The sequence below is a fragment of the Micropterus salmoides genome, unplaced genomic scaffold (genome assembly GCF_014851395.1).
Source record: "Micropterus salmoides isolate LMB-PRFRI ecotype aquatic unplaced genomic scaffold, ASM1485139v1 Ms_hic_scaffold_5, whole genome shotgun sequence".
Lineage (NCBI taxonomy): Eukaryota > Metazoa > Chordata > Actinopteri > Centrarchiformes > Centrarchidae > Micropterus > Micropterus salmoides.
In genome coordinates, this window is record NW_024044237.1 from 38,272,727 (window position 1) to 38,298,361 (window position 25,635).

A 25,635-nucleotide genomic window follows, 5' to 3' on the forward strand; every position below is an offset into this window, starting at 1 on the left:
CTGCACTGTAGCAGTCACAGGTTAAATCCCCAACATCAGCAGTCTAAACCAGCCGACCTCACCTGCTGACCCCTGAAGCCTTCAGTCAGAGGAGAGTTGTGTCGTCTGAAAGCCATCTGACTGAACTGGTTTGAGTTCACAGGAAAGTGCTGAAGTCCAGAGAAAGGACCCCCCCCCCCCCCCCCCCCCCGCTGTGGAGATCCTGTTCTGTGTTCATTAGACTTCATCTTAAAGTTCTTCTAACTACAGATGAGGCCTTGCTGGTGCCAGAGACTCTAACTGAGCTCCCTCCGGTCGGCCGGGATGTTCAAACTGAGGCTGAAGGACTTTCTGTGGTACTTACAGCTAAATCCATTGTTTTAGTTTTTAGATACCTTAAACAAGTATTCTTTCTGTTTATGTATGTTTTATTATTTTTATTAAATTAAAGTTTGAGTTAACTTCTTTTCCGTTGTTATTGTTTGCTGCTTTCTTTACCTGCAGCTGTGATATGATGTCCTGACATTTAGGACAGTAGGAGACAAAATTTAATCAGATGTTTGGCAAATTTTGAGTAATGATGCTAATCCCCCAAATTGCGTGTAGAAGGCCTTCATCATTCGGTCAAATTAGCCCATTCTAAATATCTCCTGAAAATGACAAACAAGAAAGCAAATGTGTCATGTGGTGCTCTAACTAACAATTAATAAATAAAAAGTCTAATCCAGCAGCAACGCTGATGCATGCAGGCGTTTGCTACTCACTTTGTTTAATCTAGGGTTTTATTCTTATTCATGATGGATTTAAGGTCTGATGCGGAATAGAATGGCACCAAGAAACAGATAAATGAATAAAATAAACACTTCTGACGAGGTGTTGGAGTCTTTAATCATTTTAACATCCTCATCAACTGTCTGTTGACATTTGTTGATGTAATTATAAATTAAGCTCTCACAGCAAATATTAGGTTAATACATAATATCAAGTAACCGTAGACATATTTTTAATTTAATTACATTTATGGTTAAGAAAAGAGTTTAAAATACCTTTTGAAGTACAGCTATTGTAAGTTGAGGCCCTAAGAAAACTGTGTCCCAATTAACCAAACATGTTAGTGAAAATCAGTTTTGTGTCAGCTACAACAAAATGGTGGACCAAGCAAAATATTGCACACACTTAATTTCTTCACGTTAGGAAAGTAGACATCTAGAGGAATTCAGAAATATATGGTGTGTTGGGTAACTTTCCAAATTTATTAAAAGAACGGGTTTATTTATAGAGTTTCAAAAACTGCACCTGAATCCACCCAGTGTTTGCTTTAATATGAGCGCTGTCATGGTAACCAGGTTGCAGACCCGGACCCGGTCTGGACCCGGTCTGGACCCGGACTGGACCCGGTCTGGACCCGGACTGGACGACGCCCAGAGAGAACCGTGGTCTCGTCCTCAGAGACGATCTTTGATCTCTGCGCTCTCAGCTCTTTGTTGTTGCCCTGCCTGTCCAACCGGCCAATCAGCAGCCGGATCCGCTCCGGAACGCCTACAAATATTCCCAACTGTCCAATCAGAGCGCCCCGTCCCGGCGGGCGCCATTTTGTCGGCTTGTGGCCCCGGAGGTGTCCCGCTGTCCGCTGGCTGGAACCTGTTGCTCCGTAGTTCCGTGTTGTGCAATGGACGGGTGAGTTAACTCTGCCACTTTCTGACATTCACTTCAGCTTCCGGCGGTTTTACTCGCACCCGAGAGCGCGAACAACGTTTAAAGACCACAGATAATGTGTTTCCCGCGAGCAGCCGGCGGTGTTGTTGTTAGCTTAGCTGTGGGTAAAGTTGTATTTGTGGTAGCAGCAGGAAGCTAAGCTAGCCGAGCTAGCTGCGGTGTGAGCCTCGGAACGGGCCATTCTCCGCGGACGGAACTCCATTAACTAAACCTGGTAGTTCAATTTACTCGTTTATCTGCGAACGGTCGTTATTTATAACACGTGTAATCTTTTATTTGAGATGTGAATAAGAATAAGAATCAGCGAGCGACGCACTTAACTCCCGGTCCATCTTTGCGGCGCTCTCACGCCCACCGCGGTGTGTTCGTCCCGACAGGCTCACTTGTAAAAGTTTAGTGAAAAGTGATGTAGCTTCGTGAGCTGCATGTGTGCCGACTTGAAGGAGGGTCCCGTCCGAGTCGTGTAAAGTGTAAAACTCATGTTCTGAAGGGTTTGTGCTTTTGAGGATTTGGAAAAGAACTTAAAACTGACGGTATTTAAGGTGGAGTTCAGTTTTACCTGCTGGGGAAGTAACCAGCGCTCACCTGTTGGAGGCTTCAACTGCACAGCTCAGACTGGAGGCCTGATCATAACGTAGCAGCTCGGTGTTTTTACCGTTTTTGGCCAGAAGTTACTTGTGAAACCAGTTTGTTAAAATGAATGCAGCTTCGCGTTGTGCCGGACTGAACAGCTGTTCCGGGTGTTTACGGTGTAAGAGAGTCTTGTTCTGACAGGTTTGTGCTTTTGAAAGGGAGTTTAAAAATGACGGTATTTAACATGGAGTTCGGCTTAATGGTCTTCTGGTGCACATTAAAGATGTAATACAGATTTCTTTCAAGCTGAATGTAGCTGCAATTTAAATACTGGATGCTGCGGGTCACTGAAAGACAAAGGGAGGAAACATGAGCCGCCAACCAGTTTGTCCTGCAGCTGTTTTCTGTTCTGTTTCTGTCCAGGTTAAAGCTAATAAGGAGAATCAAACATGTTTGTTTTCTCTTGATTACAGTAAACCTGATATATTTGCAGACAGTAAACATGTTTTTTGTTTTACCTCACCTCTGGAGGCAGTGAGCTTGTGTCTGCTGTTCTCTATAACTGCTAACTTTAAATATAGTGGACATGGTGTTGGCTGCAGTCAGGAGCTGGATCCTCTGAGACGGAGTTCCTGCTGTGAATATTTGTGCTTTGTCAGGGCTCATTCTGGCCCTGAGGGGTCCTCTTCCAGCTGCTTCCCTGTCTGCACAGTCACATCAGATGCAGCCTGACCAGCCGGTTTTTCATTTGCGTGTTCCCTCAGACTGTCCAACTCTTCATTTTCACATGAGACAACATGTGCTGTCCTTCTGTGTGGTTTGGGACTTCCTTGGCTTATTTCCTTATTTGGGTTTGCTTTATTTTACGGTAATTCCCTGTAAGTTTCCTTAAAAAGAAGTTGTTTTACAAAGAAAGAAGAGACGGCGCCCGGCTGGTGCGTGTTCAATTAATAATGAGTTGATACACAATTACCAGCGTCACCCCGGGAGTCTCTCAGTCCGTGAACATGACAAAGACGTGACGTATGCAAACAGAAATGAAGGAATGTTCAGTTTTGTTGTTGCTCAATCATAAATACAGAGCATTTTATATACGTGAAAAGAGACACCCTGGAAATCTATCTGAAGCTTGTATACGGGGGCCCAGACACCAGGCAAATAGTAGACATGTATTTAAAGTACTGACATATTGTCTAGATTACTACAACAAATACTTAAAGTACATGCAGTCGACAGTATCATTTCTAACCTACTTGCAGAAGAGCTAAACTGTCCTGATCTGAACCACCTAGTGTCCCAAGATCAGTCTGGCATTGGAGAAACGGGTGAAATCCAATAAATAAGCTCCTTTTCCACCTCAGGTACCCGCTCAACCCACTTTTGGCCCCTGTCCTGCGTTTTGCAGATGGCGCCCCTCAATAGCCGCACAAAACTGCCGGGTAATGTTGAACACAACACTCACCAGCTGTCTCTTGATTTAAGTTAAACGTTTCAAGACAGAATGGCGGTAAAATCCCCAGAAGAAGAAGATGTGCTTTATTTAATCCCGCGAGAGGAAACTGGATGTTTTCACTGTTGGTATTTTTTACACACATGCACCGATAGCAACACACAGAGTGATGTCAGAGTGAGCTCCAGACGGGGACAGTCCCCGGATGCGGGGACAGTCCCCGGATGCGGGGACGTCTGGTCACCCTGTGACATGCATCAGGGCTGGAGCTGCTGGACTAATGAACAGACTTCTCTCTCTGGTTTGAGCTCCTGGTTTTAACCTGCCTGGTCTGAGTCCTCCTGTTCAGTGCTATCCGGTCTCCTCCATGTTTGTTTATCCTGACCATTTTCAGCTGCAGTGTTTTGTCTTTGAGCTTCCTGTCTCCACAGGAAGTGGGAATGTGCCGCGTTGTGTCAAATCCTTCATTTCATCAAGTGTTTGTTCAAAACTGCTGATGTAATATTTTTTCACCCAAAACACAGCGAGAGCTTTTGAATGTTCATGGATTAATGTACCAGTTTCAGGTGAATCCTCTGCGTCGTGTTTCTCAGAGATCTCCTGACATCCTCAAACGGCCCGAACAGATCCGGGTTACTCCTCCAGAACTAATGAGCGCCTGCCAAGAGGCTCATTATCTGGGTTTCTGATCCTCTCCACGCAGCTCAGTAACCTGCAGCATGGTCCAGTCTGTCCGGGGCCAGTCTGTCTGGGGCCAGGTCCGGACCGAGTCAGGGGCCGGGGCCGGGGCCAGGTCCGGACCGAGTCGGAGCTCAGAAAAAAAACTAGACGTTTGAGGACGTCACTGGGAAACATGCTCGACACTTTAATCTGGGATCAGCTGGTTAATGTGCAGAATGTTCAGCCTTCAGCGCTCGAGTTAAAACCGCTCGGTAAAACACAGCCAGACGTGATGACTGCGAACGCATCGCGGCAGGATTCAGCTCAGAAAGTGGTGGATCCAGATGAATTATTGATAATAAAAGTTATGTGTAGGTGTTTCTCCTCTCTGCTGGGTCTCTGCTCCCTCCCCGGTGTCTGCAGGCGGCGTCTCTTTAACCCCGTGTTAACCTCTGTTTGCTTGTTGTGTTGAGTTTCTCTCCCTGCTGCTTCTAACACGCTGTCTTTTTTTCACAGCAGTGTCCACCAAGATTTAACAGTTGGTACTAAGGTAGGCACCTCTGCTTCCTCCTCCTCCTCCTCCTCCTCTGGTTTGTTTTCTGCTCTGAGCATCTGTTTGCTTTTCATTAGTGTGTCAGAACGGACGTTCTGCCATCTGGGAACAGTCCCGAGGTTTCCTCTGTAATCAGCGCCGTGACCGCTCAGTATGATAATCTGAGCTGTAACATTCCACGACAGATCAGATTAGTCAACAACAACAACAACACGTATTACTGCGTTTCAGGAGCTGATTTCACATCATTCAGGACCCGGTTCTCTGAGATACCCGTCCGTCAGGTTTTAGCTTAGAACTATTGAGCATAATCCGAAACACAACCTCTTTCAAACAGAGAGCCCACGATCGGCGCTGAACGCCATCATGCAGCTGTGGCTTTCCTCCCGGCTCAGAGGCAGATCAACACCGGCGCCGTACCTTTCATGCAGTCGATACACTACCAGCTATACACAGCGTGTTGGCCTCGATAACCCGGCTGTATTCTCACATTAGCTTCTCCTTACCTCCTGCCTCCTAGGCTCCTTACCTGCCTGCTAATAACTTCTAAAGGGGGGGGGGGGGGTCTCCGACTTTGACAGCGACGTGTTGGGCAGATTTGTGCCGCAGTGTTCATGGGAGAGAGCGAGAAAGAGAGGGATGAGCGAGAGGATGCGCTACGGCGCTCTGCAATCAAATACGGGCCGCCGCAAATAAATGAATGTTTGGGAAACGCTGCTTCTTCACAGCTCTGTGACCGCGTTTCTTCAACTTCAGGCTGCATTTCTCACAGGGAGAGTTTCAGAATCGGAGCGTTGTGCCTGAATTGGCTGATGTGTTTTAGATTTTGTTAATTTGGTCATCAGTGTTTGCATTTTGTGCTTCTACTGTGATTCACTCGCTACGTAGTTAAATGATTTCATTTGTTTTAACCGTGTTTATTCTTTTATGACCGGGAGTCTCCACGGGGTGTTTTCTTTTGAAAATTTACTGGATTCTCTCTGCCGTTCTGTGTCTGACGTCCTGCCTGGTTTGATCTGCTCTGTGCTGCGTGACGCGGCTAGACCTGCTACCTGTTCTCTGCGGAGCGCCGCTTCAGGGACGCGCTGCGGCCGCGTCTGGTGGCTATAATGGCCGTGATTAGCTCCGGCCACCGCGGCGCAGTGTAGTCGGTGGATTTTAGGGGTCAGCTTGCCTGCTGCTTTTCAGTGAGTAACATTTAGGGCTGCACCTAACAATTATTTTTCAAATCGATTAATCTAAAGATTCTTTTTTATTAGTCAATTAAGCTGACGACAAATTTCCTCCCCCAAGAGGAATGACTGTTATTATTACCGTATGTGTAAACACATGGTTGGAGAAGCTAGATCAGCTAATAAACACGCACAAAGCTTCAAGGTTCAGTGTATGATATTCAGAGGATCTATTGACAGACATGTAATATAATATCCATACCTGTGTAATATGTTTTTATTACCTTTTTAGAATGAATCATTTCTATCTACACACACGCGGGGCTTCTTACACGGCCGTCGCCATGTTTCTACAGTAGCCCGGAGGGACAAACGGCTCTACAGAGCGCGTTTCAGCGCGACGCTGAAGTGAACTAGATGTCTGCGTGTTGTTTATACATCTTTGTAGCAGCGGCCATGTTGACTCCAGAGCTCATAAACGCACACAAGTCAGAAGAACGACTTCACAGCTCGGGAAGTGGGACCAACCAGAGGAGCACCTGAATGCACCGTGAGCTGCCGGTTGCTGTTCGCAACCCTCACCAGTAGATGGCAGTAAAAGTTACACACTAAAGCTTGAAAGAACTAAACTCGCTGAAGAAGTCCACCAGGGATGTGGGAGAAGTAGTTTCTCTCTACAATTCATGGCTGCTCCAGTGAGAGTTTTCTGCCTTCCTTTTGGGTTTTGGGCTGTCGGGACATTTGGAGACACCACATTGGACTTTTTAACCCTGTAACTCTTTCTGCCGTAGAGGTCGACTGATACGGGTTTTTCTTTGGCCGATAAGCAGAGGGCGTCTGGTCTAACATTCGTGTTCTCTCAGCAGTAACGTGTTTGTTTCAGATGCTTTATTATTTAAAGAAACACAACCATACGTTTTTAACCATTTCACCGCCTCCCTAGAACTCCAGAGGACGACCGCTGACATGGTTCACCAGCAGCTCACTGACGGGCTGCTGCAGACACTTCCTGTTCTTCGGCCGACTGAATATCTGAGCGGCAGGTTTCAGTTAATTGAATTACGAAAAGGAGCTTGCAGATTAATGATGGACCAGTTAATCAGCCGTCCGCTCCTGCAGCCTCGCTGGGAAAGGATCAGCAGGGAGTTTAATATCCTCTGTTTGTTAGTTAATAAGATAAAACGTGTTCAGAGTAGTTGCTGATGATTGGCTTTGCTCGTACTTTAAATCGATGAGGTTTTGTTGGAAGCCTCTGGTGTCTGAACGTCAGGCGTTCACTTCCTGCCACAGGAGAATGACCAGAGGGACGTATGAGGGAGAGATTTTGTTGTGGTTATTACAGAGCAGCAGGTGAGAGGTGAGCAGGACGCCTTTAGAGGCTGCGTCGCTTTAATTAAAGACCAGCGTTAATGACAGGACGTTCACATGTTTGATTCCTGCAGCTCTCGGGCGGCATGGGAAGAGCTGAGTTATTATAAAGAACGGGGCCAGTGTGTTTGAAACTCACTGGCCCTCCCTCCAAAAGTTATTTATCAGTGTTACAACAAAACCAAAGATTATAAGTTACTCTGTTAACAGCTTTAATCGGTTATTAAATACATCCTGGATATAAAGAAACTAAAATGTGATCACAGTTAAAATGAAAAAAAATAAAAAGGTTAACAAAACATCATCAACAATCATACACTAATTAGGACTTAATGGTTTTATTAAGATTTTTATTTTGTTGAGGAAAAAGGACTGATAAGAGCTTTTACTTAATTTAACTCACGCATATTTGTTGACAAAGATTTTATCATAATTGTTTTGTATGTTCTACCTCAGATTTATGAAGTGATCCACTGTTTGGCCTCAAGTGATGACTATAAAGACGTGTTTAAAACCACAATAACCATCAGGTTTCTTCAACCTTCACTCAGCAGCAAAAATCAGCCTTTAAACTCAAAAGAATCAACGGTTTGATATGAAACTTTTTATCGTGATACCATTTTTGCCCATATCGTCCAGCCCTACCCTGACCATAATTTACTAAATGAACATCACGCTGTGTTGAAGAAGACTTGAAACTAGCGACTGAGACCATAAAGTCATCAGGAAAGTGTTTACTGAGGGAATAAATCAGCTGAGAAGCAGAAACATTTTCTTTCTGCAGCCGCTGGAGTCGCCCCCTGCTGGCTGCTGGAGAGGACGCAGGTTTAAGTTCCGTCTGCATGGTTTCACGTTCAGACTTGAGATCAGAGAAATTGGATTCGTTGGATTTCAGGTGGAAGAAAGAGAATCTGTGAGCGGACGGTAGCGAGGACGAGCAGAAAGTTTGATTCTGGCTTTAGTGGAGCTTTTTCGTCCAGCGCCGCTCCTTCTAGAGCTGAACTGAGACGACGGTCGCTCTAGAGTGACGCATGAACTCCGATCTGACGTCCAGACTGAGGTCACATTTCAAACTATCAGACCTGAATCTGATGTGGACCACATAGGAAAGTGGCTCGCATCCGAACTGCAAAGTGGAACGATCTGAGCGTGTCTGTGGTGTTGTCTGATCTCCCAGCAGCCTTTGCTCACATTCCTCTGCTCTCTCTTCAGTGGCCATGTTCAGTGTGTGTGTGTAGCGCCGCTGCTGCTGCTGGTTTTAGGACAAAAACCAGAATCTGAGCCAAAACCACATGAAGGCAGAGGGAGCAGGGGCTGCTGGGAAGAGGAGTCCTTTTGATGATCACATCCTGCGGCCTCGGGCGAGCCACCTGAAACCACCCCGAACGCTCAGACCGGCTCCCGTTAAAAGGACGGTTCAGGGTTGCGGCTTGTTTCGATTCACGCCCAGAAACGGATCCAGATAAAATAGCATGAGCAGGTCTGAGTCCACCAGGGGGTCCTGGTTCTGGTCTCTTCCAGATGTGAGAGTAAACATGAGCGGCAGGTTAGGAGGAACCTGCGGGACCGAATCAGGGAGTGTTAAAGGGCCCGTGAACCCGTTTCTGTACTTCCTCAGTGTGTTTCAGCAGGAAGCAGGTCTTTGTTGATGCACCTGTGCAGACGAGGGAAAGGGACACAGGTGCCCTGCAGCAGTCGACCTTTTGGAAGTGAGGAGTTCTCTGGTTAGAGGAGGACGTTCGCCTTTCTCAACATGGCTGGTCGACTTTCAAAATAAAACCCTACCTGTGCAGACTCCCCATCTTTATCAACGCTAAATCCAAGTAAAACTGACAAAATAAATAAAGAGTTTAACGGCGCAGCCTGCGTTCAGTCCACGGTGGACAACATCAAACACCTCGGCCAGCAGGACGTTCAGGGCGATAATTTGGAGAAATAACAAATAATTGAATATTAAAAATATCAGATTTTCATAATAATAATAATAATGAATTACATTTATATCATTACATTCATCATTACGTCTGAAAGTTTCAGCTCTTGTGAGTTTGAAACGTTCAGCAGCGCTTAAGCTGCAGCGTTTTAAAGAAGATGGCCGACTGTCTGTGGCTCTGTGTCCTCCCGCTCGGCCCGAGGCTGGCGGCGGGCCGGCTGGTCGCTCGGCAGCTGGCAGGTACAGATATGGGGGGGGGCTCAGGTTACTGCTGTATTATTCATGTGACGAGCTGTAAGAAGATCTGAGCTCCTTTTGTTCAGCTAGAAACCGGATCAGGTTCCTAATCATGAACAGAAGACTCAGAAATCAGCAGATATTCACCTCCGAGCAGCTGAACTGTTTGTTTTCTTTGTGCCTCTGTGATGATGATGATAACTAAACTTTATAGAAAGATAAAGAAGCCAAAGATTGTGGATCTGCTCTTATTTCTGCTGCTGTCTTTGTGTTTTCCTTCCCCCTCTGGTTTCTGTCTCTGTTCCCGTCTCTTCTGCTCTGCTGGATTTAAAATGGTTGTGATGAAACGAAGCGGAAGGAGATAAAACAACAGGAGCGCTTCACCTTCTGAATCAGTATTCATGTGTTTAAGGTGGCACGTGAGTGGTGAGATGACAGGACAGAAAACGTTGCTTAACATTTAAAGCCTCCCAGCAACAGGAAGGCTTTTATTGTGAAACATCTGCAGGAAGCTTTCTGGAGTTAATGGTGAGCGTGACGCAGCTGTGGTGTGCTGATGAGGCGGTGACGCGTGAAACAGTCAGCTGTTGTTGGGTGTGAACAGTCAATCAGATATAGAGCTGATGACTGATGCATTGTGGGAAGCAGGTACAGGTGTGGTGGGCGCTCTTTGCGTTTGTTGTCTTCTGTAGTTTATTCTGGATCGCAGTAGATACAGAAGCCCCTCCTGCTTTATTCCTTTCTTTGACTGATATTGATCGGTCAGTCTGATCAGAGCGGCGTGGCATTAAACGTAGAGCTCGGTTTATCGCAGAGGTATCGGCGGCCTCGACAGGAAACGTCTTGTCTGTTACACAGTTGGTCCAGCAGGCGGCGCTGGCGGGTCCATCTGTACTCTCTTTCCTATGTGATTACTCACATTAAGAAACGTTCTTTTTTTATTTCAGGTTTTCTGAAATTTGATGTGAAAATATGCAAATGAGACATTATCTAATTAAATATGCGCTAATTTGCATCGATTTGAAGAACTGATATCTGAACTGTGGATTACTGCATCTCCAGCCCTATATGTCGTTCTGTGACTCCTCCTCTATCGCAGCTTTGCCTTATTGCTGCAGGGAGCCATGTTCCTTTGTGGGCGTGGCCAGCATTCTCTGCCTGGAGCAAATGACCATGTATTGAAATCCGTCTCGGAATGACATCATACCTGCTGTTAGTAGAAAAAACTGTTTGTTTGAAGCTGTGGTCATGTTAAACATGAACATCTGACATTGTAACATCATAGAAATGCCAGAAAATATGAAAAAGAATAACGGCTCCCCTAGTTCACTACATTTCTCAGTAGCTTGGTGGCACGCTACATTTTCACAAGCATTTCTGAAGCATCAGTAAGTGACGCCACCGCCACACACAGACTTGTGTGTGTGCAGCCGGTGGAAGCGCTCCTGCCTTTTAGCCCTTTCCGCTAACTGGGGCTCAGGAGGTAGAGCGGGTTGGCCGTTAATCGGAAGGTCGGCGGTTCAATCCCTGGCTCCCCCTGGTTGCGTGTCGAAGTGTCCTTGGGCAAGATACTGAACCCCGATTTGATATGAATGAGTGTGAATGCTAGTTTCTGTTTGAGCACTTAGGCTCAGTGTATGAATGTGTATGACTGGTGAATGCAGATGTAGTGTAAAAACTTCCTGTTAGCCCCTCCGCCAGCTTGAATGGGGGGTAAAATGATTCGACATGACGCCTTTCAAATAAAGACCAACATTTCCATGTCCCTGTTTACAACAATCTATCGATGTGTTTGGGAAATGACGGGTCAGAACATACCGTTACGGTGTTTAAAGGTGCCGATGGCGGCGTAGCAGGAAACCTTTAATCTTTGAAGTTCTGTCTCAAGACTTTCTGTTTCCAGCCTCTGACAGGATGATAGATTACATGTCCTTGTCAGCTGATCAGATAATTACCTGGCAGCTTGTTTATGAAAGCCAGCATTGTTACAGTCAGGTGTTCGCTCAGGTGGACTCACTTCCTGTTGTTTGCCGACTGCTGGTTTGGTAACGTTTTGTTGATCAGCGTGTCTGAGGACTGATGTCGGAGGTTAACCTGATTTCTCTGTTGCAGAGAGGATCTGACGAGCTTTTCTCCAGCGTCTCCAACGGCCCGTTTATCATGAGCACCACAGGTGAGACATCGCCCGCGTCCTCATCAGCCACACGGCTTCTGATTGGCTGTGAGCGAGGCAGAGGGTCCCTGTTCTGCAGGATGAAATTTAAATGCATAAATAAATAACTGATTAAAAACAGAACTAATGTATTGATGAGGTGCAGGAATCAAAGGGTTGACCCTGCTGCTGTCTCCTGTCCTCTGCAGCCAATGGGAACGACAGTAAGAAATTCAAAGGGGACATAAGAGGTCCCGGCGTGCCGTCCAGGGTCATCCACATCCGCAAGCTTCCCCTCGACATCTCGGAGGCCGAGGTCATCAGCCTGGGGCTGCCCTTCGGAGACGTCACCAACCTGCTGATGCTCAAAGCCAAGAACCAGGTCCCGTCCTCACTCGTCCTGTCCTGTCTCCTGTCCTGACCCATCTCCTGTGCCCTGACCTGACCCGTCCTGTGTCCTGTCCTGTCCTGACCCGTCTCCTGTGCCCTGACCTGACCCGTCCTGTGTCCTATCCTTTGTCCTGACCTGTCTCCTGTCCTGTCCCGTCCTCTGTGTCCTGTCCTGTCCTCTGTGTCCTGTGTCCTATCCTTTGTCCTGACTCGTGTCCTATCCTTTGTCCTGACTCGTGTCCTGTCCCGTCCTCTGTGTCCTGTCCCGTCCTCTGTGTCCTGTGTCCTGTCCTTTGTCCTGACTCGTCTCCTGTCCTGTCCCGTCCTCTGTGTCCTGTCCTGTCCTGTGTCCTGTGTCCTATCCTTTGTCCTGACTCGTGTCCTATCCTTTGTCCTGACTCGTGTCCTGTCCTGACTCGTGTCCTATCCTTTGTCCTGACTCGTGTCCTGTCCCGTCCTCTGTGTCCTGTCCCGTCCTCTGTGTCCTGTCCCGTCCTCTGTGTCCTGTGTCCTGTCCTTTGTCCTGACTCGTCTCCTGTCCTGACCCGTCCTCTGTGCCCTTGCAGGCCTTCTTAGAGATGAACTCAGAGGAAGCGGCTCAGAACATGGTGGGTTATTACTCCACAGTGATGCCCGTCATCAGGCACCAACCGGTCTATGTCCAGTTCTCCAACCACAAGGAGCTGAAGACCGACAACTCCCCCAATCAGGAGGTACTCGTTACTGTTAGCATGTGTTAGCCTCTGTTAGCAGATATATATGTACAGAACCCAGCCACTGTTAGCATGTGTTAGCCTCTGTTAGCACATATATATGTACAGAACCCAGCCACTGTTAGCATGTGTTAGCCTCTGTTAGCAGATATATATGTACAGAACCCAGCCACTGTTAGCATGTGTTAGCCTCTGTTAGCAGATATATATGTACAGAACCCAGCCACTGTTAGCATGTGTTAGCCTCTGTTAGCAGATATATATGTACAGAACCCAGCCACTGTTAGCATGTGTTAGCCTCTGTTAGCACATATATATGTACAGAACCCAGCCACTGTTAGCATGTGTTAGCCTCTGTTAGCAGATATATATGTACAGAACCCAGCCTCTGTTAGCATGTGTTAGACTCTGTTAGCAGATATATATATGTACAGAACCCAGCCACTGTTAGCATGTGTTAGCCTCTGTTAGCAGATATATATGTACAGAACCCAGCCTCTGTTAGCATGTGTTAGCCTCTGTTAGCAGATATATATGTACAGAACCCAGCCACTGTTAGCATGTGTTAGCCTCTGTTAGCAGATATATATGTACAGAACCCAGCCACTGTTAGCATGTGTTAGCCTCTGTTAGCATGTGTTAGCCTCTGTTAGCATGTGTTAGCCTCTGTTAGCAGATATATATGTACAGAACCCAGCCACTGTTAGCATGAGTTAGCCTCTGTTAGCACATATATATGTACAGAACCCAGCCTCTGTTGGCATGTGTTCACCCGACCCTCCGTCTTCTTTCAGAGGGCCCAGGCGGCTCTTCGGGCCCTCAATACGTCTCATGTGGATGCGGCTGTGCCGGCCCCGAGTTCGGTTCTGAGGGTGGTGGTGGAGAACCTGGTCTACCCCGTCTCCCTGGACGCCCTCTGCCAGGTAACGCTAACACGACGTAACAAACTCAAAACCTTGCGAGCAGCTGCTGGTTAAAGTCAAACTGGATGTGGCTTTGAACGCAGCTCAGTGTCTGTGACCACACAGGATGCGTTCAGGTACGGTGTTGAGTGTAGGTTAGCAGTTTTCAGCCCAACAACTAAAGAAAGCATAAAAATGTGCTTCGGTTGTAGCTGCATTTCTATTGGACCACTGGCGAATGTTAGCATAGCAAGCCACAGCATGCTATAGGCTGCCGTGGTGTGTCTGTCTCTGATTGGCCAGTGGAAAGGCGCTCTCTTCTGGCCAATCAAATCAACCTGCTAATGAAGTTTTTGCATGAAGGTAGATGGATGTAGTTCCCTCTGGACAGAACCAGGATATCCCGTCCCCCCCAGTCTTTATGCTAAGCTAAGCTAACCAACTGCTAGCCATAGCTTCATATTTAAAGTATCAATCTGACCATCTGTCTCTCAGAGAGGGAAGAGGTTTGTATTTCCTTCAACACTGTGATCAGTTCAGCTCCTCTCTGGTCCTCAGATCTTCGGCAAGTTCGGCACGGTGCTGAGGATCATCGTCTTCACCAAGAACAGCCAGTTCCAGGCTCTGCTGCAGTATCCAGACGGGGCGTCCGCCCAGGCCGCCAAACTGGTGAGCATCACGCTGTACTGGAGACAGCAGGTCTGTCTGTTGACCGTATGTCGAACGACTGTCTGTACTGACGACGGTCTGTCTGTCTGTCTGTCTGTCTGTTGACTGACGACGGTCTGTCTGTCTGTGGACTGACGACGGTCTGTCTGTCTGTGGACTGACGACGGTCTGGACGTCTGTGGACCGACGACGGTCTGGACGTCTGTGGACCGACGACGGTCTGGACGTCTGTGGACCGACGACGGTCTGGACGTCTGTCTGGACCGACGACGGTCTGGACGTCTGTCTGGACCGACGACGGTCTGGACGTCTGTCTGGACCGACGACGGTCTGGACGTCTGTCTGGACCGACGACGGTCTGGACGTCTGTCTGGACCGACGACGGTCTGGACGTCTGTCTGGACTGACGACGGTCTGGACGTCTGTCTGGACTGACGACGGTCTGGACGTCTGTCTGGACCGACGACGGTCTGGACGTCTGTCTGGACTGACGACGGTCTGGACGTCTGTCTGGACTGACGACGGTCTGGACGTCTGTCTGGACTGACGACGGTCTGGACGTCTGTCTGGACTGACGACGGTCTGTCTGTCTGTGTCTCAGTCTCTGGACGGGCAGAACATCTATAACGGCTGCTGCACTCTGAGGATCAGCTTCTCCAAACTCAGCAGCCTCAACGTCAAATACAACAACGAGAAGAGCCGCGACTTCACCAGACCTGACCTTCCCTCTGGAGACAGCCAGCCCACCATGGAGCACCAGGCCATGGCTGCAGCCTTCAGTAAGACCCCACGACTTCCACCGCAGCCCCGCAGCACACGGGTTATAGAGATGTGACTGAGCGACACCGCAGACTCGTTCAAGTCTGTCACTTCACCTGTGTTTATATCAGGCCTGCTGTAACATCTGTTTCCTCAGCTAAATAAATATCCTCATAGGAAGATAGTTAATCATTTTACATTTATAATTTTATTATTGAGGAAAATTATATCGCGATAACATCATAATTGTTTAATTGCCCAGTGTGACGCATCTAGTCCATTAATCTAACGACCAATTTAGTTTATTCTAAAGAAAGAAAAGTTGCCTGTTACTCGATTAACAAACCAATTTATCCAAAACATGTCTAATCAATAAATCTGTATTTTATTCAATCATCCTGATGAAGCACATTAGAATGACAATAGCAGTAAATCTCGAAATGAATCAAATTTCCACGTCACTGACTAATTAGGCTGCTTTTCTTAAAACTTTAAATGTTTCTGACATGGATTCACTTCAATATTAAGTAACGCAGTATGATGATAAGATGTATTTCTGCATCAGTGACCACCTGAAAGGACTCAGTCACAGATCGTCTGTACTGTTAGTTTCAGCTGTTTTCTCGCTCAGACGTGGCCGTTAAATAAACAGAAAATATGAAACGGCCGAACGTTAGATGACTCGCGGTGTTACGTTACCATGACAGCAGCGGGGCAGAAATGACTTTTAACATGAAGGCAGTAAACATTTTAACGGACTACGTGTCCTCGTGCTGATAATGTGCCGTGCTTGTGTGGCGACAGAAAGGTAAACGCGATTTGCGGTGCTGCCGTCTAGACAAAGTGCCACGTTTGTTTCACGTGTTCGTGGTTAAGTGTCTGTCTGAAATACTCCCAAACTTTAGACGGTCGAACACGCAGTCTTGTAGCTGGAGCTTGTCCGGGGGAATCCCACACCGGATGCAGCGACGCACGGAATGCGCGTCGACGTATTTACGTAATCGATTATGTCGACGCACCAGCCTGAGACGCATCATCATGCAGTTTGACTTCTGAAGGACAGGAAGTGTCAGGAAAGCAAAGAGTCGTCCGGTTTCTCGGAGTGGGAGGTAAACCTGTAACTCGGGTGTTGTTTCTTCTCTGCAGGTCCAGGTATCATCTCAGCCTCTCCGTACGCCGGAGCCACCCACGCCTTCCCACCGACCTTCACCCTCCAACCTGCAAGTGAGTCTCACCTGTCGGGATCCAGTCAGACCGCCGCAGCATGTTTACATGGACACCAAAAGAATGACGTCATTCTGACGTCACATGATAGCACTCGATACGTGATCTGAAACCCGCCAGCCACACGTTGCTGTTAAATGAATCTGTCAGTTTCTTTGTGAGATATTGAAGTTAAAACATATTTCAGCTGGTTGAATTTAACGCCTGTTGTGCAGCAGCTGTAAACGGTGTAATCAGCCCTCAGGTGTGTTTGAAGAAGCAGGTTATCGTTTGAGTCTGGATTGTTGTTTTGCTGTGTTTGTCCTGCAGTGTTTGGATTGTTGTTTACTCGTCTCACCCCTCCCAGTGTCCTTCCCCTATCCAGGCCTGACGGTCCCCACTCTGCCCGGAGGCCTGGCCTCTCTGTCCCTCCCCGGGGCCACCAGGCTGGGATTCCCCCACCTCCCCGCTGGAGTCTGTGTCCTACTGATCAGCAACCTGAACCCCGAGGTGGGTCCTTTACTCTGCGTCTCTAAATCCACCGTCAGGACGTCATGCAGCAGGACGTCTGAAGGCCTTTATGACGCTTTAAGTTTGGTTGGATGAAACTGTTGTTTGATTTACAGCCTAATGTTTATATTCTTAGTCAAACGTTTGGACCACGTTTAGAATGAAAAGCCATTAAATAACGTCAGATCGATCAGAAACACAACGTGGACATTGTCAGTGTTCTATGAAAGGAATTTCTTATCTCCTCTTGTTTGGCAGTTTCTCTCATGGGATGGCTTCATTTCTCAGAACAAGAACAGACCGTCGTGTTTCAGGAGAAAGTTCTTTGTTTCTGGACCTTTCGAGCCTCTGATGAACAAACAGCTGCTGATGCTCCAGATACTCTTCTGGCCTAAAGGAGGCCAGTTCTATATATCATCTTTAATTGCAAAAGGGTTTTCTAATTTTCAGTTCTCCTTTTAAATTGATCAACTTTCATTAGCAAACGCACTGTGGATCAGCAGGGCTGATGGTGTCTGAGAACGGGCCTCCGTTAAAAACCAGCATTAACAATGTCCACTCTGTTTCTGATCAGTCTGATGGTATTTTTATGGCGAAGACGAGGACATTTCTCTGTGTGTCTAAACTTTTGACTGCTGGTATATTTCTACATAAACCAAACCTTTTTATTCTGTCAGCACAGCAAGTAGAATAAAGTCCAGCAGCAGACGCCAACGGCTGCTGGCGCCGCTGTTTGTAGCTGGTTACCAGGTGACGCCAACAGGTCGGCCGCTTTCGTGGACAATTCAGTTTTATTCATTTTTTTTCTTTTACACAAATAGACTAAAACCTGGAGGACCGCTTTTCTTATGCGTCTTTAAAACACTACAGGTTATTCACACTGTGTACTGAGCCATGTACATTTTTTGGAACCAGACGTGACCGTATTTGGTCGAGAGGGTGGAGCCAGCTAGCTTGGTTAATTCACGTTAGCTGCGATATTGGTTGCGTTTGATAGTCTTAACGTGAGCTGCAGGTGACTGCAGGGGCGGGGTATAAAAACGGCGTCGACACATTCTGCCTGCGTGAGCTTACTGTGAGCTGAGATCAACGCCTGGCGGAGAAGTGTGAGGGAATAAATCAGCTGACAAGTAGAAACATTTTCTCACAGACTTCTGTAGAGTCGCCCCCTGCTGGCTGCTGGAGAGGACGCAGGTTTAAGGGCTTCACTTCTCAGACCCGGAGGTTCCTGCTCGGACAGAAAACAGTTTGGCTTCAGCCTGATACCTGCAGACAGCTGGTGACTCAGAGGTCAACAAAGGCTGGCAGAAATCTTCGTGGTCTGAACTCTCTCTCTCTGCGTCACACCTGAGTGAACAACAGCCCCACCGTGCCGTTTGATTGGCTGTGTGATTTTCTGATTGATGATGTGTTTTCAGATTTTTGACTTCCTGTAATGTTTTTGATGACCTCACGTTAAACCCTGTTGTCACACACACACACCTGTGCAGTCATGTTTGAACATGTTCCCTCCCCTCCAAAGGTAATTAACCTTCTGATTGACCCCTCACCTGTCTGTTTGTTTTCTCCCCTTTTTAATTTGTTGCCATGGAAACGCCTCGGACCCTCCACCTGTCCTGCCCTCCCACCTTTACCTGTCCTGTCCCTCCGCTGCCTTCTCTGCTGTCTTTAAAGAGAGTTACGCCCCACTGCCTCTTTATTCTCTTCGGTACGTTGTCACTAGCTTCTTATTTTGATCATCAAAGTTTGTTTTTCCTCTTGACTTGGTTTTTAATGAAGAACGAGTGTCTGCTGGTTTTGTCAGATTTCTGCCTGTTGATTTGAGCTTTAATCACAATATTTGCAGCTTCTCCTCAAACTACGCCAGACTCTGTGGACAAAACACCGTATTGAACAATGAGCAATACATTTTAAAGATATGGGAAATGTTTTTAGGCTATTTTAAAGTGCATGAATAAATAAATTCATGATGTAAAAGAGGAAATAATTTTGAGTCCCGTTGACGTCTCCACGTTTAAGAAGATAAGAATCAGAAACCCAAACGGCTGCAGCTGTGTGGAAGCACGAGTTAGTTTTTAACTAAATCCGCTACTAAAGTTCGCCACGCCACGATTGCTTGAGGCGAGACTTAACCACTTTAGACATAAAGTCGTAACTAAGGCCAAGTGGCCAATCACAGATCAGTTTCTTTTTATTTTATTGTTTATTTGACTTTCTGCTTTGGAAATATGTTTGAACTGAAACTTCATGCCAGTCTGCGCTGGGCGTGGCCTCCCGTTCTCAGTGGTGACATTTTTACGTTCAGTGAAATTAGATCGCCTACTTTTGCAGCACATCGCCTCCACGGATACATAATGTATCATAGCAACCGCAGCGTCTCAGCCGGAGAAAACGCTGCGCCCTGGCGCTCCCAGCGAGACGTTTGCAGCTGGTTAGAAACGCTCTGGTGGACACGGGGTCTCCGTAATAATTTACATTATAACCAGGCTTTGTTTGAACTTACACACAGCTGCTGCAACAGGCTGCGGAACATTTGTTTTCACTTACTGTCAAAAATAAAATCAAGTTTGCATTTCTGAGCGGTCGTCCTTGAGGAGGTTCAGTCCTCCCACATCGGTTTCCCTCCAGCTGTTTCCACGTCTGGAGGTTTGCGTCTCTGAGGCTTCATCACAGTTTGTGCGGCTCGCAGCTTTGACACGTTCTGCTATTCTGGGTTGGTTTTCTGGCAGCTGGTTCCTGTCTGATGAAATCTGTCTCTGGAGAAATCAAATCTGAATCTTTAATCTCTCCTCTTTTTTTAAAAGAATCATAACATTTATTTGCTTCTTATTTTTAGCATGTGCATGTTATGATCCCCTCGTGTCAGGAGTCCAAATCGAGGAGAAAAAAAATACAGATCTCACCCAAAAACAGTTTGTCATTAATGTTGAAAGCTGAATCCAGATGGATCCAGTAAGGAATGTTCTCAGTGTGTTCTGGAGATTCTCTGCGGGACTTTTTGAAAACGTTGGGCCGGTAGACCGAAAAGCTACCCCGGAGTTTAAAACCTAAACGGGGTCTGCGGCGTTTTCAAACTTCAGCGTTTGAGGATTCTCCGTTTTTAGTCTGGACAGGAGGTAGAAACGCAGCAGAAGGTCTCGGTTTTAAAACCACAGCGCAGTGGTGAGTTGGCTTTAACGTTACCTTTCATCGCCGTGAGCAGCACAAACTGAAGTCGGAGGCGTTCTCGGGTCGTCCCGCTGGTTGAACCCGAAGCTGCATTCATTGTGTTTCATCTTATTTCAGTAAAAGTTTTGAGTTTGCATGCCGGGTTTCTGTCAGTTTGCATGTCCTCAGTGCTGAATCAGCTGCTCCCATAATTCATAGCTCCTACACGGTGTAATCTGCCATTTTAATTTTCTCTGACCCTTAATTTCCTCACTGCGTTTCCTGTTTATAACATTCAGAAAGTTCCTGCCTTGGACATGAAGCTCAGCTCAGTTCCCACAGCTCAGCGCTGCTGCTGCTGCTTTTCCTTCAGCGCTCTGAGGATCTCAGTTAACTGATTTGGCCGTTAGTCTAAGGGTCAGTGGCTTGGCAAGCCGCAGTCACACACACGGCGTCCTGTAGCGTTTAACGTGCTGAGCTTTACGCGTAGGTCCTCCTGTCTGTGTGTCACTTCCTGTGCAGCTGGAGTTTAACACGTTGTTTGTCTCTGGCTGTGTGTACAGGTGTTTACGGCGACGTGATGAGAGTGAAGATCCTGTTCAACAAGAAGGAGAACGCTCTGGTTCAGATGTCTGACAGCACACAGGCTCAGCTAGGTAACCTGTCGCACGTGCTCAGTGGGCTCCACGGACAGGACGCCTCTTTTCTGTCTGATGCCACATTCTGTGATCAGGGTCCCCAGTTGGATTCTGGCCCCGGGCCCTTTGTTACATCTTCTTTTACTGAAAGCTTTCAAATCGATGAAAACGTTTCCACCTAAATAGGAAATATAAGAATCCAGGTTCCACTTCAGACGCTGGTGAGAACTAGGGAGGAAACGGTATTAACGTGAAACTAAAATGTACTGAAACCATTTCAACAGACAATAAAATGACCTTTTTGTTTGCATAAACATTAAAATAACAGCCAATACCTTTTAGTAAATGAATGAAAAAAGGTACTGCAAGGAGCCCTAGAGCTGGACCGTTGGCTACACATTCGATTTTTAATTTTGAGATTCAATTATTGAGGGTTTTTTCGCGCTGACAGCGGTGAACTGAGCACTTCAGTTCACATCAAAGGGAAAACTAAATGAAGTGAGAGCAGTGTGGCAGTTACGCTTTATTCATTTAACAGCTGCTTAATTTTACAGATCAAAACAGTCAAGTTTCCTACATTTTAAAATGAATCCGTAAACGAACAAACATCATGAACACATGTACATCATCATATTGGGCCGATTGTAGAAGAAGAACATTTAGTCGCTAGAATAACGTTCTCTCACTCACAGACTGACTTAAGGCCTTTTCACACGGGAAGCGATCTACGCCGACATTGCGACAGGCGTAGCGACAAGTGGGCGTGTTCCCGTGAAAGCGATGTGGGCGTGCTCGTCTCAGAGCGACCCCGCGGGGCCAGGGGACTACGCAGGCGCGGCGTGTGAAAAGGCCTTTAAGGCAAGTTTATTTGTATAGCACATTATAACAACAAGCTAATTCAAAGTGCTTTACGTAAAACATAAAAGCAACAGAAATATGTAAAAGTTTAAAAGCAACATAAAATATAATAAAAGTTAGTGTTACAATCAGGGTTAAAAGAGTTAAATGGAAAATAATAAAAAGCTAAAAACAAAGAAAAAGAAAACAGGACAGTAAAAGTTACAGTGTAAGTTATCAATAAAAAGAAAACACAGAGCAGCCTGCAGCGTTTCTCCTGTTCTGACAGCTAACGTGACAGCTGCTGGATTTAAAAGGAACGAGAGACGCTGGCTGTGGACTGAACTGCGTAACGTGTTCACGTGCAGCGGACGCAGCGGCAGAACAGCGTGCAGCAACACAGAGTTCACAAGCTGTCAGACAGACGACCCGAAGCTAGAAGCTAACTCGCCCTGCGTTCGCTGTAAGCGCTCTCATAAACACTAAAATAGGACCAGACTTCAGAGCGACTGAAAAGTCTCCGCAGCGCCGCCGTGTCGTCATCGACCCAAACAACGCTTGCGCCTGCTTCTGGGAGGCGGTCGCTAACTTGGGCTGATGCTGGACAGTGTTTGCCGTGAGTTTATAATAGCGCGGCGACAGAACCCGGTTGTCATGGGAATGAAACTGTGTACGGTAAGAAGAACCCCAGTTTATCGTTAAACCGTTTGATCCACCAGTAAGAACAGCTGGCAGCAGTTTAACAACCTGATTATTGAAACATTCAGGTTATAACCAAGAAACTATAATTATCAGGATAAATGTCAGTGATTTCTGTTCCTGAGTGAAACTTGATGTGGTTTTAAAGATTTATTTATTTACCAACGAAAGATGATTAAATCGGTCCCTTTTATACAAAATAAATATTGTAATAGAAAAATAAGTGCTATTTAATATTAATAAATCACCCGGCCCTCGTTATAACGGGCGTTAGTATTTAGTTTTATATGCTCGTGATGTGGAGATTCAGAAGACGCAGTAAAGTGTAGCAGCGATGTGTCTTCAGAGAATAAAGTTTCACCTGCAGGTGAAAGAAAGACTCAGTTAGGTTTTATACGTTTCCAGGTGCCGTAACGCACTTTGCTTTCTGAAATAACAAACGCAGTCAGAAACTTGAGCAGCGTTCTTCCCCTGCCTGCTTTGCAGCCATGAGTCACCTGAGCGGCCAGCAGCTGCACGGGAAGTCTCTGCGCATCACGCTGTCCAAACACACCAGCGTCCAGCTTCCCCGTGAAGGCCACGAGGACCAGGGCCTGACCAAAGACTACAGCAACTCCCCCCTGCACCGCTTCAAGAAGCCCGGCTCCAAAAACTACTCCAACATCTTCCCTCCTTCTGCCACCTTACACCTCTCCAACATCCCGTGAGTCCTGAACACCTGCAGTCCACGCCGAGGGGCCGCCTCGCGCTCCGCTCAGGCCTTCAGTGCTGACGCTGTTCTTGTGTTTGCAGCCCGTCTGTGGTGGAGGACGACCTGAAGATGCTGTTCTCCAGCTCAGGAGCCACGGTCAAGGCCTTCAAGTTCTTCCAGTGAGTCAAACTGATTTCCTGTCGTCCCCGCTCTCTTGCAGGTGTTGCGTCTGTTTGTGCCCCCAGTCCTCATGTCTTTACCCCAAAGTCAAGGAACCCTTTGTCTTGAAGTCCCTGCGGCTCTCACTTCATGCTGCTCTGGAACTTTACTCTGTTCCCTAAAACCCTGATCCTTCCTGAAGCCTTCAGTCTTGTTACGAGCCTTCATGTCACTCTTGTCCTGAACTCTTTCTGCTTTTCCCTAAACTTTTGTCCCGAGGCCCCTGAAGCCCTCATCTGTCCCCGCAGCCTTACCCTGAGGCCCCTGTGACGTGTGATCACGTGACCTTATGAGATCCCCGTCAGTGTTTCCTCTAGGATGGAGCTGCACCTCAGAATAGTTTACACTGTCACTGCTTTCCCAGTTTAATGTGAGCTTTAATGAATGTTTTGGTGTCGGCCATCATGGGGAGTTTGGGGGTCCATTTGTTTTCTAATGATAAATATGTAATTTCTCATCATATAGGGCCGTTATAGAGTTGGAAAAGCTGGAGCAGATAATAAAGATCAGTCTGCCGGGGAGGAACTACAAAAAGTAATTTGGTTCTGATGCTGCTCAGAATCATTACAGATACGATCGTTCATGTTTTTGTGTCTTCATTTTACAGCTCCTGACATTTATCTGTACAGATTAATATAAAAACAGGCAGCATGAGAAACCTCCTCCCTTCTGAGCTGCATTTCATTTCCCCATTAAAACAGAAACGTCTCCTCATCAGCTCATAAGGACGAGTTTGCTTCACTGATTAGCTTCACTAACCCGAGCTCCTCCGGTCACCTCCGTCCTCTCTTTTCCCGACTGAAACCTGACGGAGCTGCAGGCTGCACCGGTTTGTACCTGATGTTCAACACATTAAGGGTCGGCAGTGATAAAATCCAGCTTCCAGTGACTCTCTATGAACTGAGCTAATGTGCGAGGGGAGGGAGCGAGGGGAGGGAGCGAGGGGAGGGAGCGAGGGGAGGGAGCGAGCCGAGCGCTGCCACAGTGTGCCAGTGAAAACATTTGGAGCGAGTAGTTTAATGATGGTGGGAAAGTTTAGTAGCGGCGGTCATGATTGATGCAGCCAGCGTTACCCCTGCATGCATCAGACTCTGACGGCCTCTGGTTGGTTTCTCCCGCAGGAAGGACCACAAGATGGCTCTGATCCAGATGGGCTCAGTGGAGGAGGCCATCGAGTCCCTCATCGAGTTCCACAACCACGACCTGGGCGAGAACCACCACCTACGGGTCTCCTTCTCCAAGTCCTCCATCTGAGCCTCAGACTTCACCGTCTGAATCCTCCTCGCTCGCCTGAGAGCGGACTTGGTGTCCACTACACTCCCATCATTCCAGTCTGCAGAAACCGCCGTGAAGTCTGGTGTGATGTTAAATTATTTTTTAAAACATGTTTTATTCTCTGCCTTCGAGGAGCATCAGGGTCATTTAAAGAAACCGAGTTCTGAGTGTCAGGATTTTAAGAATGAATCAAGAACTGACTGACGCTTCAGACTCGTTTCTCTGTGCTCCTGATCCTCGTCTCTGAAGTTTCCCCCTTTTTGAAGTAACGTCTTTAAAACACGACAGCGTTTGGGAAGTCACGGATTAGCTCCCGAGCGGTCGGATGTTTGGCCTTCAGATGATCCCCGTGCCTTATTCCTGGAGTCGTGTAACACAAATCTCCCATCATGCCTCTGTAAATTGGCAAAGAGCAGGTTTACAGTTGCTGAGCTGTATTGCAGATATATCCGTGTTTTGTACTGCTGGTTAGCGTCAGACGTGTGAACGGTTTCAGCGCTCTGCTGGGTCTTCACTCGTAGATTCTCTCTTCTGTTCCTTTTTGATTTCTTTATTTCCATGTATACAATCGAGTTTTATTCAAATCAGATTATCGTAGCAATATTTTAATCATTCCTTTTTATTTGTTGGGTTTTTTGGTGTGTTGGCGGTTCCTCTCGCTGCTCCGCCGCCTTCGACGAACCGCTCTGTTACTCGCGTCTTCTTGTGAATCACGTGTCTCGTCCGTCGCCGCTCTCAACGGTTTTATTTATAAGTTTGTGATCCACTACAGCTGAAACCAAAAACGGCCTTCTAGATGCAAACAAATCCGCCTGCCTCAGGTTTGTGGTTTTAAGGACTTAAAAGACAAAAGACCTGGTTCAGGCTTTGTTGGTGTTTTCCTGTGGGAGTGTTTTCACTGGATCCAGCCCACCGGTGCGACGTCGGATGTAATGTGGAGTGCCTTCGCCGCAGCGCCGAGTCGTACATCAGGTATTAATTCCTCTTTATTCGGAGATGAAATGTACCGAAACCACGCGGCGCTGGTTCGGTTTATCTGTGTCTTAATATTATTATGTCGACATTCCAGCCGCTCAGACGTCCACCTGAAGCTCCTTCACCGTCTGAACGAGCTGCTGAAGGTTCGGTGCATTCAAAGACGCCTGGGAGGTTCAGGTCCGGCTCGTCCTCCTTCACTTCCTGACCAAACA

At 47.0% G+C, this 25,635-nt stretch overlaps 1 protein-coding gene across 6 annotated transcripts; it reads left to right on the forward strand.

Annotated features, from left to right (window-relative positions):
* The first annotated feature begins 1,299 nt into the window (after nt 1-1,299).
* LOC119888492 (polypyrimidine tract-binding protein 1-like) lies at nt 1,300-25,331 on the forward strand. Of its 6 annotated transcripts, none has more exons than XM_038699067.1 (15): nt 1,585-1,656; nt 4,895-4,928; nt 11,754-11,814; nt 12,003-12,175; nt 12,750-12,896; nt 13,691-13,819; nt 14,357-14,467; nt 15,069-15,246; nt 16,373-16,450; nt 16,797-16,939; nt 18,614-18,647; nt 20,650-20,742; nt 22,747-22,963; nt 23,053-23,130; nt 24,292-25,331. In XM_038699067.1, exons 1-15 carry the CDS (start codon nt 1,649-1,651, stop codon nt 24,422-24,424), a joined length of 1,617 nt encoding a protein of 538 aa, XP_038554995.1. In that variant the 5' UTR covers nt 1,585-1,648; the 3' UTR covers nt 24,425-25,331. The 6 variants fall into 6 exon arrangements, 4 of the variants coding, with proteins under 4 accessions (XP_038554993.1, XP_038554994.1, XP_038554995.1 ...); XM_038699068.1 differs by having other exon boundaries at nt 1,634-1,656; nt 4,898-4,928; XM_038699065.1 differs by lacking the exon at nt 4,895-4,928 and having other exon boundaries at nt 1,300-1,656.
* The last annotated feature ends 304 nt before the right edge of the window (nt 25,332-25,635 follow it).